This window comes from Aotus nancymaae, unplaced genomic scaffold (genome assembly GCF_030222135.1).
Source record: "Aotus nancymaae isolate 86718 unplaced genomic scaffold, 86718_ANA_hifiasm-v0.15.2.pri h1tg000025l, whole genome shotgun sequence".
NCBI classification, from domain to species: Eukaryota; Metazoa; Chordata; class Mammalia; order Primates; family Aotidae; genus Aotus; species Aotus nancymaae.
This window is the reverse complement of record NW_026988438.1, coordinates 38293259-38309128: the sequence shown is the minus strand read 5'-3', so window position 1 is coordinate 38309128 and position 15870 is coordinate 38293259. Positions and strand designations below refer to the sequence as shown.

At 44.4% G+C, this 15870-nt stretch overlaps 1 protein-coding gene across 3 annotated transcripts in view; it reads right to left on the bottom strand.

Moving 5' to 3' along the window:
- CDCA7L (cell division cycle associated 7 like) overlaps positions 1–15870 on the bottom strand; it is a 206420-nt gene that overhangs the window by 2519 nt on the left and 188031 nt on the right. For 2 of the 3 annotated variants that reach the window (XM_012447805.2, XM_012447803.2), the window contains 7 exons: positions 13667–13807; positions 8610–8747; positions 5202–5576; positions 3362–3433; positions 3080–3250; positions 2254–2379; positions 828–977 (listed from right to left, as the gene is read on the bottom strand). In XM_012447805.2, the coding sequence (XP_012303228.1) occupies positions 828–977; positions 2254–2379; positions 3080–3250; positions 3362–3433; positions 5202–5576; positions 8610–8747; positions 13667–13807 (1173 nt within the window). The remainder of the gene's footprint in view (positions 1–827; positions 978–2253; positions 2380–3079; positions 3251–3361; positions 3434–5201; positions 5577–8609; positions 8748–13666; positions 13808–15870) is intronic. The other variant, XM_012447804.2, reaches the window with a different exon arrangement.

Here is a 15870-nt window from a genome sequence, read left to right as displayed (position 1 = left end):
CAGGAAGGCTCATCACCCCATGTCACATGCAAACACTGAGAAACAATGGGTTTCAGGGCCCCCTGCTTAAAACTTACGGAGAATTTCACCAGCATTTGGCCAAGCATAGCTCTGTGTGAGCGTGCAGGTCACAGCGCAGAATGTCAGCCATGGTTTAGGAGCACAAGGTTTCCAAAAGATCAAGGTGTGAATTTCAGCCCTTCCAATATGTGTGCTTGTTGAATGACTAACCTGACCTGAGCAGCAATTTACGTTCATCTGTCAATTGAGGATGATATATTTACCCCATTGACTGTTGCCTAAGAGGTTATACTCGGTAGCAGGACTGCCCCAGGCTCAAGGTCGTGCTTACTAACCGTGATACTATGTCTCATTTTACTGAGGGGGCTGAGGCAGAGAGGGGTTACACACCTATTTCTCGGTATTAAACATTTATGATAGCGTGAGCAACACCTTGCACAGTGCCAGGCACACAGAACACAGTCTATACTGCAATCTACACCCATCTCAGCCTGGCTCAGAAAAAAAAATCAGAGGGAAATCACTTTGCTGAAGGAAGGGTACCGGGATTACTTGTACAAAGCTAGACAACTGTAACCAAGTTTTGTTCTGACGATGGAAAATCTAACAAATTATATCCACTGGTCAGCTTGCTCTCCCTTCCAGGATCCCTATTTTTCATTTTCTCTGGAGCCTTAAGGGACTGATGGAAGGCAAAAAAACCCAAGTTCTGGAGCTCCCAGTTCCCAGTGAGAGCCCAGAAGCCCCATCTTTGGCTTGCTTCCTTCACCCATACAATTTACGACAAATAGAAACACTGCACCTACCGGGTCCAGCAATGCCGATCTGACATCCTCCCCATAGCGGTTTCGCAGGCATGGTCCACAGAACTGTCCCCGCACACCACCGCAACCCTGGTTCCGACACACCGTCTTGGTGTCGATGGTCTTCTGTCGACACTGATGGCATGTGTTACCCTAGAGGGTGAAGGCAGTGAGCAGGTGAACTCAGGGATCTGCTGATGCCCATTTGAAGCCAGATGCCATCATGTGCATTACCAAGTGCATGAAGAAATACCACCTGTCTCCTCGAATCAAGCAGGATTGTTTTCCTAATAAGAACCATAGCAGTGTCTCTAGACCAGGGGTCCCCAGCCCTCGGGTTAGTACCAGTCTGTGGCATGTTCGGAACTGAGATGCACAGCAGGAAGTGAGCAGCAGGTGACTGAGCATTACTACCTGAGCTCTGCCTCCTGTCACATCAGTGGCAGTGTTAGCTTCTCATAGGATCACAAACTCTATGGTGAAATGCACACACAAGGGATCTAGGTTGTGCTCCCTTTTAAGAATCTAATGCCTGATGATCTGAGGTGGAACAGTTTTATCCTGAAACCCTCCCTTCCCTGTCCCCCCAAATCCATGGAAAAATGGTCTTTCACAAAACTGGTCTCTGGTGCCAAAAAGGTTGGGGACTACTGCTCTAGAATGTAAGCATCACATTCTAGGGCCAAGGAGCACATGAGGTCACATGAGGCTGAGCAGAGAGCCGGAAGGAATGAAATGATCAGACTGTCAGGAAGAGAGACCAGGAAAAAGCTTAAGGCAGGGGTGGCTGAGCCCCTGACAGGTGACTAAGTGGCAATGAGCCTTGGATGGCATCATCTCGGCTCCACCCTAGCTCTGCAGACCTGGATATCTCCAATGTGAAATCTATTTTTTTTTAAATATTGGCAACTAAACGTAAAGCATTTTAATACTATCTTAAGACAGTGTCGCACTACTTATCTAGAAAACACATACAAAAGTAGAATACAAAGCCTCCCTCTAAATCACCATTTAGAAGAAATTGAACCGGTTTCCTACCAAAGATATTCTGCCAACCTTTATTTTCTATGGTGATGTTACCCCCAAATACACAATCTTTTTCCAATAGTTAAAACATAACACTATACAATATTTAAACCGTAACAGCTACATGTAAAAATCCCTTTTAAACTATACCCTTGCCTTCCCCCAGGTTCTATGCATCCGTAAGAGAGCACACCATCCCAGTGGGAATTACTGCACTAAGCTGCTCCCCTTTCCCCAGGTACAGCTGACCCTTGACCCTCCGATTCAGAGCCTGGCTCTGAGCCCCTGGTGAGATGGCATAAGCCCTGATCCAGTTGAAAAACACGTGAGATTTCAAATACCAATGTCTTAGACTCCCAATAAGAATGGCAATCATGCAAATTACTCATAATATAGAATTTACCAGAACTTTATCATAGATTTTATCTCGAACAGTTATGGCAACATTTTCTAAGTCCTCTTCGGTGATATCCTCCACTGGCCGAAAAGAAGATACACGGTGACGTCGTCTATACTCCCGGCATTTTCCCTGCACAATGAACACAAGCAGAACCTAGAGTGAGCTGTTTTGAGCAGTTATAAAAAATTATAAACATTTTAAACTCTCAAAGATCTAGCACCATTCATGTTAACCCGGTCCCTCTTCTATTTCCCTGCAGCCATTTCATTTCGGTATTTACTGAGATTCTGCTACCTGCCAAGCTTCCTTCTCAGCAAGGCAATACAATCATAGAGGAGAAACTCAAGGTTTTTGGTTCTTTGCTGTGAACTCTGTGGAGAGATGAACCACAGTGAACAGCCAAACCCACAAATGGGTCCAAAGTTTTTCCCTCCAAACTGAAAGCGCTTGAAATGTCTAAGGCCTAAAACAGAAAAGCAAAGAGGAATCACTGTACTCTTCCACAAAGTGGAAACCACAAAGCTGACAGGAGCTGTGGACAGGCCTTTACTGCCTCCCGCAGAGATCAAAGCAGCATCCTAACAAATGAGCTGCTTTTCAGCTCGGCTTGGATAAAGGCTCTCTCTGTGACCGCCAGCTTAGACCAGCACTGCTTCTCCAAGTGTGCTCCTGGGAGCAACGGCATCACCTGGGACCAGAGAGAAATGCAAGTTCTCAGCTGCTGCAGACCCATGGGATCAGAACCAGCCCTGGGTGACAGCAATGTGCATTCACGTTTGGAGGAACAGTGGCTCAGACAAAACTAACTCATATATTAGTCAGAATATACCCCACTAATTGTCTTCCTTCTTCGGAAACTGTAAAACTCTTCTGCAAATTTGGCGGCTGAGACAGTGAAGTTCTCTAGAGCAAACTTCTCAGGAGGCCGCGCGCTCCGGGTCGGGTTCATGCGCCGCGTGATCTGTCCCTCCGATAAGGCCCGCCTCACTGTTTTCTTCCTCTGAAATCAAGAGCACAGACAGAAGCAATTGGGGACTCTCTTAAACAAAAGCTGTCTGGTGGCTGATCACCATGTATCAATATGGGTGTAATTATAAGGAGTTCTACTTACAGAAGCTGAGGTCGGGGTTCGTACTGGGAAGAAATCTGGCATTGAGTTCAATTCCGCCAATAACTGAGCAAGCTGAAGTTCAAACAAAAGAAAGAATTTTACATAAATAGTGCTCCAGGGCTAGGTCATCCAACACCTATCTCAAGTCTTCCATTCCGCTACAGTAAGAAACCTAACTTGAATAGTTTATGTAACCCACAACACTTATACTTTTAACCTCACATGTAAAGTTTTTATCTCCAGACCTGTGATGCTGATGTCATCATTCATGTGAATGAACACTAGCCTATTCCTTACATATAAGGAAAACACAACACTATGAAACAGTCCTGAAATCATCCAGACCTGGAGCATGAAATTCCAAACCTGACTTGAAGGCTAATCCAAGGTGATGTCAATTCGTTTTGTACATGTTAGTCTCAAGTTTCAGGATGTTCAAAAAAGAAGCTCAACTAGATTATTTCAGTGGTTATTTAGAGCTCCAAAAATCTGATTTTTTAAATAGGTTAATTTCTCATCAATAAAAGTAATTTATGAACATATTCCTAAATGGACAATAACACCAAATAAGAGGCATCAATATGTAGGATAATTTAATTAGGATTCATTTTAGTTTATACAATTATATGAGCGTCACTAAAAAAGAAAATCAAAGAATTTTTTTTTTTTTTTTTTTTTGAGAAGGAGTCTTGCCCTGTCGCCAGGCTGGAGTGCAGTGGATCTTGGCTCACTGCAACCTCTGCCTCCCGGGTTCCAGCAATTCTCCTGCCTCAGCCTCCCGAGTAGCTGGGACTACAGGTGCGTGCCAAGATGCTCAGTTAATTTTTGTATTTTCAGTAGAGACGGGGTTTCACCATGTTGGCCAGGATGGTCTCATCTCTTGACCTCGTGGTCCATCTGCCTCGGCCTCCCAAAGTGCTGGGATTACAGGTGTGAGCCACCACGCCCAGCCAGCTCTTAAAGATGCAGATGGATACAGTGCTGAAAGTTTCCCTTAGCTAAGTAAAAATGTTTCTTAGGATAAAATTAACCCAAAAGTAGGCGTTCCATTTTTGTAAGTAATTTATATTTGACATATTAGCTTACATATACAGTATCACTATATCATTCTTTTTTTAAAAGGAAAAGATTAAAAAAACACCAAAATGCTAAAAGTGGTAAGTGGTAGAACTATAAAAAAACACTCTGTCGATAAACAATTATGAAGCAAACAATGATTCTCTACAATGATCAGATTAACAGTAATTGATTACACACAGAAAAACCAAATATAGTAACAAAGATTTCACCTTGTTCCATTAATTGTTCTAATGAAGACATTTTAGAGTGAATTAACACTGTTGAGGTCATTTTAACTCCTAAACCTCTTCCATTCCTTGAGATGTCTTGGAACCAGGGCCAGTCACCACAGAACAGTGGTTTCTAGGTGAAAAGCTACCTGCCCAATCTGCTCCTTGCAGCTCCTCCACGGACTCAGTGACATCCCACTCCCCCTGCTTTACTCTGCTGGGAACAGGCCAGTTGTTCAGCCCATCTCATCCCCAACACCACACTATACACTCAGAACTTAGCTTGGTCAAGAGTAAGCAGCATTAGTTCATGGCACCATGGAGGAGCTAAAAATGGTCCTGGGGAGTCTCTCTGTTCCCAAACCAGAGCTGATCATGTAATAGTTGCTTTGGGTTCTGGAAAAGAAAAAGGATACACAATACCCAGAGTATATTTTCCTGACAGAAGCCAAAGCAACAGCAGCATCTATAGGAGCAACCTTGTTCTGGGAGCCCAGCAACTGCTGCCAGAGCCTGGAGCCCACTCCCAGGGCGCCCCCCGCGAGTCTCACCATGGCTTTGTTCTCCTTGATGTTCATGGTCCTTTTCAGCAGAGCATCCGAACTCTCCTGGCTCTCATCCCGAGAGTCGTCCTCAGACTCAGAAGTAGAATCTTCCCTTTGCATCGCCTGTCTACAGGCTTTCTTTCTTCCAAGAACTGCTTTTTTCTCATTCTGTAAGCGTGAGCTAGAAAACAGCTGCTCAGAGGAACTGTTTTTATCTGGTTTGTTGGCCAGCTTCTTGGTGGGGAACTGAAAGGCTACTCGAAGACCAATACTACCTCTTCGAGACCTGCTTCTTCTTGGGGTAGCCTTATCGTCTTCATCTTCCTCTTCCTCGCTCACCAAAGATGCTTTGCCATCATCACTCAAATCTGACTCCACGAGCTAATAAAATAAGAGCAAGAAAAAGCACAAAGACACCGTTTCAGACCCAGAAAAAAGACATGCATTTAAAACAACTCTGGTAGTATATGAGAAAAAAACATGAGAAATGAAAAGCTTCCCCTTCATATTTTGAGTTCCCTCTGAATTTCTTTTAAATGTGCAAGAAATCGGCTGATGAATAAAATCAAAGAACAGGCAATCTACTACTGAACTGTGGACCATCAAACCCCATGACAGAACTGGGTCCATTTGGAGCATCAGGCTGTAAGCAAAACACGGACAGGGTGGGTTCCTCCACCATGGGAAGACCAAGGAGCACCAGCAAGAGGAGAGACAGTCACAGAAAAGGGTGTACACGACACATGTGATCTGCAGACAAGCAATGGTGCTAAGGGGAACAAGTGCTGACTGGTCTCCTCAAATAGCAGGAACCAGACTTCCAAGTAAGAGGGCAGGAGAACTGACTGCACCTCAGGGCAGTGACCCAGGCCAGGCTGATGACCTGCCACTGGGTCTTCAGTCAAGGAGCACCCTTCCCTTCTCTGGAACCCTCAGAGCCACGGGGTGAAATCAAGTCAGAAAGCTCTACAGGTTGTAGCAACACCGCACTTAGTCAACTCAAGAAATCCTCCCCCTACGTTTTCAAGCTCCACATGGTATAGGTCTCCAGCACTCAAACACTGCTTCGCTTTACAAGTGAGAACTGGAAGGCAGTAACAGGGTCACATCACCTAAGTGACATGTGATGAGACTCTTAGCAGTGGTACAGAGACAGGTTTAAGTATGTGAGATCCAGGACATCTTCTGGGCATCTTTCCATGACCACAAGCTAGAAAACTTAAGGAACCGCTATCTGGGAATTCCGAAAATCTACCAAGAACATGGAGTGGCAGCAGGACGGACCCAGGACTCAGTTCAGGAACTCTGCTTCCTCCCCAGTGACCACCATCACCCCCGCCAAATTCTAGCTGGACTAAAGTTAGAAGTAAGACAGAGGGAGAAAGAAAATGCAGATGACTGCCAACCCTGGTACAGCCACACCAAGCCCAGGGAGAAATAAGACTATACAGCACTGATTTTTCTATTTTTTTAATACTCTGACCTTTCCACATTACTTTCCACATTAGTAGCTTCAGAATTCAAAATAGTGTAGTGCAAAGGAACCCAATTTTAGGGGACACTGTCAGGGAAGAACTTCAGTTTCGATCCATTTATCTTCCATCCTTATCATCTACAGGCCTCTCTTTACCACAGACAGACGTGGAACAGCTCACTACAGAGGCCTGGAGGGAGGGAAGAACAAACTGTCCACAGCAGCCCAGAATCAGACCTGAGAGTAAAGCACGGTCTAGCACGTGCATGTGGCTATGTCACATCCGGCCCACAGATCCCTGGAAACCAAGGTGACAGCAATATCCCATTTAGCAAGAAAGATGGTCTCTCCAGTTCCCACAAGGGTGGGCAGGAGGTTGGGCTAGGAGGCAACCATGCTTTTCTTCTCACTGGATTCTAAAATAAAATTTGCAGGGCCTGTGCTGAACCGTACGCCATATCATGATCTATGTAACACATCACAGTCCACAGACGTGGGGGCAGGTGGGAGGGAAGACTTCTGGGGTAATTCACTTTCTCTCACTAGAAACAAATGCTTCAAATAACCAGACATCACTTCACTGAAGAACAGAAGACAAGTAAGTCACTAAGACATAATGCCCATTAGGGGTTTAGAAGGATCTTAATATCTTGCTGGCAAGAAACTGGGGACTTTCTGGCCAGAACCAATGAACTGCCATACAAACAGCTTCTGCAAAGAAAGCCACAGGAGAGCTGGGGCCTCCAGGCTAGCACGGCTCTATGTTGCTACTCATGGCAAAAAGTCACCATCAAACGAAGCAGCCGACCATGAGGGCTTTTATACTCTAAGTCCTCTCCTAGGACAGGTGAGGGACAAGGCCAGCCTAGGAGTCACGGCTTGTTTATACCTCTATACAGGCTCTGTGCCAAAAGTTAGTCCTAAGCAGCTCTGGCTGTGAAGAAGTTTAAACTCTACGTTCCACCTTCATACTGAAGAAGAAAGTAGCATTTATTTTTTGCATAAATGTATGCCATTTTTAGTAAGCATAAGTACATTTCTTTACTTAAATCCAAAGGCTGTGCCTTAAAGTTACCTTAAGATTGAAACACAACTGGGCAGTCAGGTAGCCTAACTGTGCAGAATAACATGAAGAGGTCAACTAAGAAGGCTGCTCATAGGAAGTGCTGAGAGTAGACTTCCCTCCAGAATCCAGGCAGGTCCTCTTTAACACTAAAAAGCAGGACAAATCCAAATCCACAATGCACGGGGAACACCAAATTTGTACCACAGCCAAATTTTCGCCACATTGACTTCAAACCAAAAACTATCACTTCACACACAGTAAGAATCTCAAGAAAACTGTGAGATAAATTCTTTTAATTTTTTTTTGAGATGGAGTCTCGCTCTGTCACGCAGGCTGGAGTGCAGTGGCATACTCCCAGCTCACTGCAACCTCCACCTCCCAGGTTCAAGCGATTCTCCTGCCTCAGCCTCCCAAGTAGCTGGGATTACAGGTACTCACCACCATGTCCAGCTAATTTTTCTATTTTGAGTACAGACACGGTTTCACCATATTGGTCAACCTCGTCTTGAACTCCTGACCTCAGGTGATCCACCAACCTCGGCCCCCTAAAGTGCTGAAATTACAGCCATGAGCCACCGTGCATGGCTCAGTTTGAGAAGGACAATAAAGGATGCCTGGGACACATCCCCAAACCCCACAGGAACAAGGGGAAGATGAACGGATTTTCTCTAAGAGAATAATGGACTGGTGGACCACGGATTAGCCTTCTGGGAGCGTTGTTTTTTTTTAGGTTATGTTCATTAGCTTGAAAGATAAATATGTAAGAAAAAGTAAAATCTTTTCACTTGTGAAGTGACTTCTTACAAGTAAAACTCTAATGCAGAGACAGGATGACAAACATCACCACCCACATCCCTTCGGTTTTAATTATTACCATTACTTCTGGGTTAGTCTTTCCATTCAGATCACTCTGTGTAAATCCTGCAAAATCCTCAGTCTCTGAGTCAGTGTCCTCTATAAAAATTCTTCTTAGCTCTTCGGTGAAGTATTTGGAATGAAAGCGCATATCCTGCTAAATGAAATACACACATACATCAGAGGCGGCAAGTAGAATAGAGGTTACCAGGGAAGGGGAGAATGGGGAGCTACTGAACAGGTGCAGAGTTTCTGATGCAGATGACGAAAATGTTCTGAGATGGATGGTCAACAATGTCAATGTAATTAATGCCACTGAACAGTACACTCAAAAACAGCTGAAATGGTATATTTCATGTTATGCATACTTTACCACAATTAAAAAAAAAAAAAAAAGAAAACACTGGCCAGGTGTAGTGGCTCATGCCTGTAATCTCAGCACTTTGGGAGACCGAGGCAGACAGATCACTTGAGCTCAGGAGTTCAAGACCAGCCTGAGCAACATAGTGAGAACTCGTCTCTGCAAAAAATACAAAAATTAGCTGGGTCTGGTGGCGTTTACCTGTAGTCCCAGCTACTCAGGAGGCTAAGGTGGGAGGATTACCCACACCTGGGAGGTTGAGGCTACAGTGAGCTGAGATCACACCGTTGCACTCCAGGCTGGGTGAAAGAGACCCTGTCTCAAAAAACCCATATACATACATATATATTTTATATATATACACATTTTCTAAAGCTTACAAAATTCAGACCTAGAAATCAGACAGTTTTTAAAAATCAGCATGGGTGTAGTCTCAATCAGCTTCTAATATGACTGGTAAGTGCTCACGGAATTCAGCTTCTCCTGCCAAAGCTGGCAACCAGAAACGTCTGCTTTCACACAGAACCAAAACACATGGAAAGAAGACATGAGGAGAAAACCTGGCTCCCTCCCACGTGCTGGCTTCCCTTTTCAACAGCCTTTCAAAGCCAGAGTCTCCTCCAAGTGGGTGAGCATGACTCCCGTTCACCAACAGCGAGTTTCCCTGTAGGAAAAGGCTGGGTCCTCTCCCAGCCCTCACTGCCCACCACCAGAGAGCCTAGACTTGCTGCATGACCAGACACGCCTGATCGAAAGCTCACCCAAGGTCACCCCCAGAAATTTCTCTTCTGCATGAGGTGAGAGGTGAGCAACCATGGCAAGGTGTCAAGTGAGCAGAAGGAAAGATGCAATGTGACTCTTTAAGAAAAGGCATTTTCTAATAATGACTTTTTCTTTCTTTTGAAATAGTGCAAAGAAGGAAACCCAGCTCTCTTAATAGTATGCTTGAAAAAAAAGAACAAACTGCAGGCCAACGGGAGACCTGCGAGACCAGCCTCCTGCCAGGCTGCCACGCCTCATCGGGGCTCGAGTCTGTCCCCAGTTTCCTTTGCCATCTCTTCCCCGCCATCCCTGATATAGCAATGACCCCTCTTAACACCACACTTGGCTGAGAATCTGTATCTTCCCCCTGCCTTTCCTCGACTGTAATTATATACTTCTTCAAGCTCATATATCTCTGCAGAAAAACAGATATAATGGACAAGTAGAAAAACTTACAGGGGCAAACAGAAAGAAATGTCTCCATCTAGCATTCTGTATGCTTAAAAATGTCTCCTATGAATTATTACGGGTAATTGGAGCTAAATTACTTTGTTCCTTTGTTGATAGCTGTAGTGCAGCTGCTTGAAAAAAAAAATTGCACACACAAAAGCGAAGTTTCTTTAAAGTGAAATTCAAATCGTATTTAAGGGAGACCAGAGTTAGCATACGCATGCTGTGTGCAAGTTCACGCAGCTTCTGTTGGTTAAATGGATCTTGTGCGTGTGGGGTCAGGGTAGAGAAGTAGCAGGCCAGGGCTTGATTATTAAGGAAGAATGGTATACAGCTGCTGCTAAGGAAACCCACCACGCACCTGAGGCCTCTCAGTGCAAGAAACATCTGGCTCACAGAGCCTTGGGCAGCCCATGCAGGCTTATTTGGAGCCGTATTTCTGTGTGTAAATTTCATCAACTACTTAAAGCCCCTGCCTAGGCCCTGAAGAGAACAGAGCAAGCCATGAAGCAGTGAGTTCCCGTCTTCCATTTTTTTCTGGTTCTTGCAGTCCTGTGTGCTGGCCTCACAGGGCAATAGGCAGCCTGGGAGATGGTCAGTCCCGATAGAGAAAAATAACTTACCGTTGTTGTGAACTGAGGCCTATGCCTTAGTTTCTTTACTCCAAAGTGTGTAAACACTGTTTTTCACATGGCTCTGTAGGACATCAATCTCCACTCTACACTGTTCCGTTGCATTCTTAGTTACAAACCCTTGCACTGCTAGTTGCTCTCTGGCACTGGTTGATTCTCCTTCAAAATCAATTCTGGGCACTATGTTATGGGCCTTGGTCATCTACCATGATCAGGACCATAAGCAAATAACACATCAGAGGCAAAGCTAACCTAGTGGATAAGCTTTTCATTTTGAAGCCCATGTGACAAGAAGAAACAGACTGGAGAGCAATGGCCGGTTGAACCAGACAAGCAGACAAGCACCCCATTTCAACTGCACCCTGCCAACAAAACCCTCCCTGTGCTCACTGTATACAGTCAGGTGGAGCCTGAAATGCGAGGAAAGGGACGATACATGAGGACAAAAAGTCAGAGCCAGGAAGCTAGAAAGCACCATTCAAGTATGAGCCCCCCCTTCTTCAAAGAGTTTATAGTCTAAGAGGGAGGTAGACTGGTCCACGAATAACCCTAGTGAGGGTCAGTGCTCCAAGGGATACTCAAGCAATACAGCACACGGAGGGAAAGAAAACCCAGTAAGACTTCATGGAAGAAGTAGCATAAACGGATGTGATCCAGGGTAGAGGCTAGAAAAATGGTGAGAGCAGACAGGCAGGAAGAACAGCATGGGCCAGTGGGCAGAAAGGCCTGAACAGTGGATAATGAGAATGTCAGTACAGTTCCTGAGCCCTGTAGCATAGCAGGTAGGAAAGAGGCCCTGCAGGGTAAGAGGCTGGGAAGTGGTGGCCCTGGATTTGGAACATCCCAGCTTGCTACTTCCCAGATGTGGGGCCTTGGGCAAATCATTTCACCTTCCTGAACTTCAGTTTCAGCACTTGCAAAATTGGGATAGTAACAACACCGGCAGCTTCCTGGGAGGTCTGTGGATTAAATGTAGTATCTGTATGAAAAGCAGTTGACATACTTTCCTCCCTGGGGAGGACAGACCTGACTCCAAAAGCAGTCATCATAGCAGCAGAAGCAGCTGTTCTGTTTCTTAATGCCCGGTGCCTGCCAGGCTCTGTGTTTAGCACTTTAGACATGTTCTGCCCTGCTCAAATGCTCAAGGTGGATCCGGCAGGCTCTACTCTCCCCACTGCCTGACTGTGATCAGATGGAGGGCTGGGCAATCTCTGTGTAAAGGAGGAGCCGACCGGAGCTCAGTCCTATAACAGATCCTAGTAGGAAGGGATGAGCATTCAGGTAAGAGCTACAAGGGCGTCCACAGCTGCAGAGGGAAGGGAAGGACGAACACGAGGAACACAGCAGAAGTTTCATCAACTCCTGGACGAATGCTGGGGAAATGGAAGAGCGGAAGGAGGGTCAAGAACAACAAAAGATGGAGATCAAGATGAGGAAAGAGGGAAGTCAGAAAGACAACCAAGGGAAGGAAAAGTGAGTTTCAGGTCTCCCTTAGCAACCAGTCCAACTGGTAGTCAGAAACCACCGGGGGCTGGAGAGAGAAGACAAGCTCCACAAAACACAGTACCAGCTCAAAGCAAGACAACAGACAAGATGGCCAAGTAAGAAGACTGAAGACAAACCTTAGAGAACATCCGCATTTAGGGACAGGAAAAACAAGCGACATTACCAAAGAGCAGGCTAGGTGCAGTGGCTCACGCCTGTAATCCCAGCACTTTGGGAGGCCGAGGCAGGCAGATCACCTGAGGTCAGGAGTTCAAGATAAGCCTGGCCAACATGGTGAAACCCCGTCTCTACTAAAAAAAATAAAAAAACTAGCCAGGTGTGGTGGCACACGCCTGTAATCCCAGCTACTGAGGAGGCTGGGGCAGGAAGAATTGCTTGAACCTGGGAGGCAGAAGTTGCAGTAAGCTAAGATCATGCCACTGCACTCCAGCCTAGGCGACAGAGCAAGACTCTGTCTCAGAAAGAAAGAAAAAAGAAGAAAAGGTGTATAACAGAGAGGAAGTAACCCAGAGGGTTAGAAGGACGTGGCTAGTTGGATCAACTGCTGTGGAGATGTTAAATGAGACCCGGACAGCAGAGACCAGGGAGCCCCTGGTGATCTCGGAAAGCACAGCTCCCACCCAGGCCAGAACTTACAGTGTCCCGCATAATTAAGCGGGTACTTCACTTACATATAATTCACTGCTTCCCTTCCTGTACTTGCCGGGTAGAAGCAAGGTGGGCTTAATTTGCTGCCTTTTTGGAGAAGCCATGGTCAAGGGAGAATGAGGACTTCTGAGTGCCATAATCAACTCAGAAGAAAATGCCACTGAAGGATAGAGATTCTGATTGGCCATTCTACTACTAGGACACAATGTGAACCTCCAGGAATCTACTTCTCAGAGAATTGTAACCTGTGCGTGCTAGAGATCAAAGTCATTAACGCAAGAATAAGGCTCTCCCCAGCAATTCCAAGAGTGGTGTGCCAACAGAATTGCACCACAGGACCACAGAGGTGCAATTGTCTCCCAGTAACCACACGGTCCCTCATGGCTTGCCGCAGCCTCGCCTCTGTGGGAAGACTCTGAACACAGCGTCGCTGCAGGTTACAGCCCCAAGGCAGCAAGAAAATGCACTTGATCATGTGAGGTCCCTGTATTTAAAAAAAAAAATCCCTGAATTATGGTACAGAAAAGGATTAACACAGCAAAGTGAACTAGGTTCTCTCACCAGTTTTTTTAAAACAGGAAGGCATAACATTTCTAAAATAAAATGCTAGACGATGAACTGTATCACCAGTCTCACACTATGTTCAAATAAAGGAACATCCAAACCAAGATTCAGGCTTCCAGATGAACACATCTGCTTGGAAGGAAGCATCCGTACCTGTTTCCCTGACTCCAGTGAGTCAAAACTATCGCAGCTCTCCTCTGACGAGAGGGTTTCCATGGGAACATCATCTCGGAAGCCCACGAACTCTTCATCATCACTGGGGGCGTTAAAGATATCAGCCACTTCTTTAGGGATCTGTTTTGGATTCAAAAGAGGTGGGATTAAACCAGGGGTTCTTGGTAATCACTTAGGGACATTTTCTGGAGGGCAGTAGAGATTTCACCACTTCATCTAACTGCCATGGTTGCCCAGAAGTCTCCAGTAACCCTGAGTAAAACACGCTTCAGCTAAGACCTCATGGCAAAATAAGGGGTGTGTGGAGGGGGTGATAAAACTTAAAATTCCAGACATACACCCTATTTTACAGAGAATGTTAAAACCAGGCCAGAGAGAGGACATTTTTGATCTCTTGACAAAAATAAATTTTTTTTCTGAGAACCAATGATCTCTTTTTTTCTCCCACAGTGGATGCATCTTTAAATGTCATCTACATAAAAAGGTTGCCATAAAATATGATTAAGCTCTTTTCTTAACGTTCACCTACATTATTTATTTTTCTCTTCTTTGTCACAGGCTGACTCAGAAAGTAGAAAGTTCATACAATGAAATAAGTAGCTTTCCTTCTCTTCAATATTGTAAGTCAACTTGAGTAGTTGGAAATGAATTCTAAGAGAATTTAATTGCTATTAGGGGACGACTGACCCCAGAGGGGACGTTGTCAGCACACTTAATCCACGAATATGTATCTGCTGGAGTTCATTTTTTAAGTTGACTATTTTCTCCCAAATCTTTGTTTTAAAAAAGTTCAAACACACAGAAAAGTGAAAAAAATAGTACAAACACCTGTCAATTCATTATCTAGAGCCACTATTTGTCGCTGCATTTGCCTTCTTTCTCTGTTTCATCGAATATTAAGTTGAACCGTGGGCATGTGATGATATTTGGCTGTTTTTAACCTAGGAAAACAGCATTTAATAGGAGCCAACCTCATCCATATATATCCACACACCGATTAAAGTAATTTGTAGACATTGTATTGATTGGCCCTAATATAATTCAGCATGTATCTCCCAAGGATGAGGACATTCTCCCATAGCACCCACAGAACCAATGTTAATTATGTTTGGTACAGTAAACATAATTAACATTAATTTAACAGTATGAGTTACTGTAATTCTACATTTTAATATCTGCAACTGTTCCCAAAATGTCTTTCATAACTTTTTGGAGACAGTAAGAGCCACACAAGCGAGGTTTTGTATTGCATTTGATTGTTTTTTATGACATTGTTTTTTGCTGTTTTTCACAACACTGACTTTTTCTTAGACCACGACAACTGCCTTGTAGAATGTCATGTATTCTGAGCTTATCTGAGTGTTTCCTCATGATTAGATTCAGGTAACATATTTTTGGCACCAATTCTACATAGGTGACATGTACTTCTCAATGCACTGCATAAGCGGGCACAAAATGTCAAGTTATTCCACTATTAATTAGTAACTTTAAGACATTTTTCATTGTAAAAACTTTCAAAGATATTTCAAAAGTAGACGGGATATTTTAATGAGCACACATTGATCCTCCCAGTAATTATCTGCCCATGGCTAACTCTGCTTCCCCTGTATCCCAACCCAACCCCTCTTCTTCCAAATTCTTGTGAAGCGACCATAGACATAGTACCATGTCACTCTGCAGCAGCAGCATCATCAAATGCGCAGTCTGTGTTCATAATCCTTCTGCCTCATTTTTTAAAAGCTTAGTTTATCTGCGTCATGATCCAAATAAGAGTCACACACTGATCAACATGGCTCATAAATCTCTTCTCATCACTCCTTTATCTTTTTTTCTCTTGCAGTTTATATTCGAAGAAACTGGGTAATTTGACTGTGGAGTCTGCCCAAGTCTGAAGTTGTTTTTTTTTTCCAGCCCAAGGTGGTGTTTAACAGGCTCATTTGGGTTTTCTATAATTTGGGAGTTGAATCTGGAGGCTCACTTCTAGTTTGCTTGCTTTTGCCAAGACTACTTAAGTGTTTGTAGAAGTTCTTCCTTTGGAAAGCATGTAAGGTCTGGCTCTTTTTTTAGCGGTGCTGCTGTTTGGTCAACAAGTTAAGGTGGAATCAGCCTGAATTATCCTTCGCTTAAAAAAAAAAAAAAAAAAAGGACATGCTTTCTCCTTCGTTACTAATAAGGAATATGCA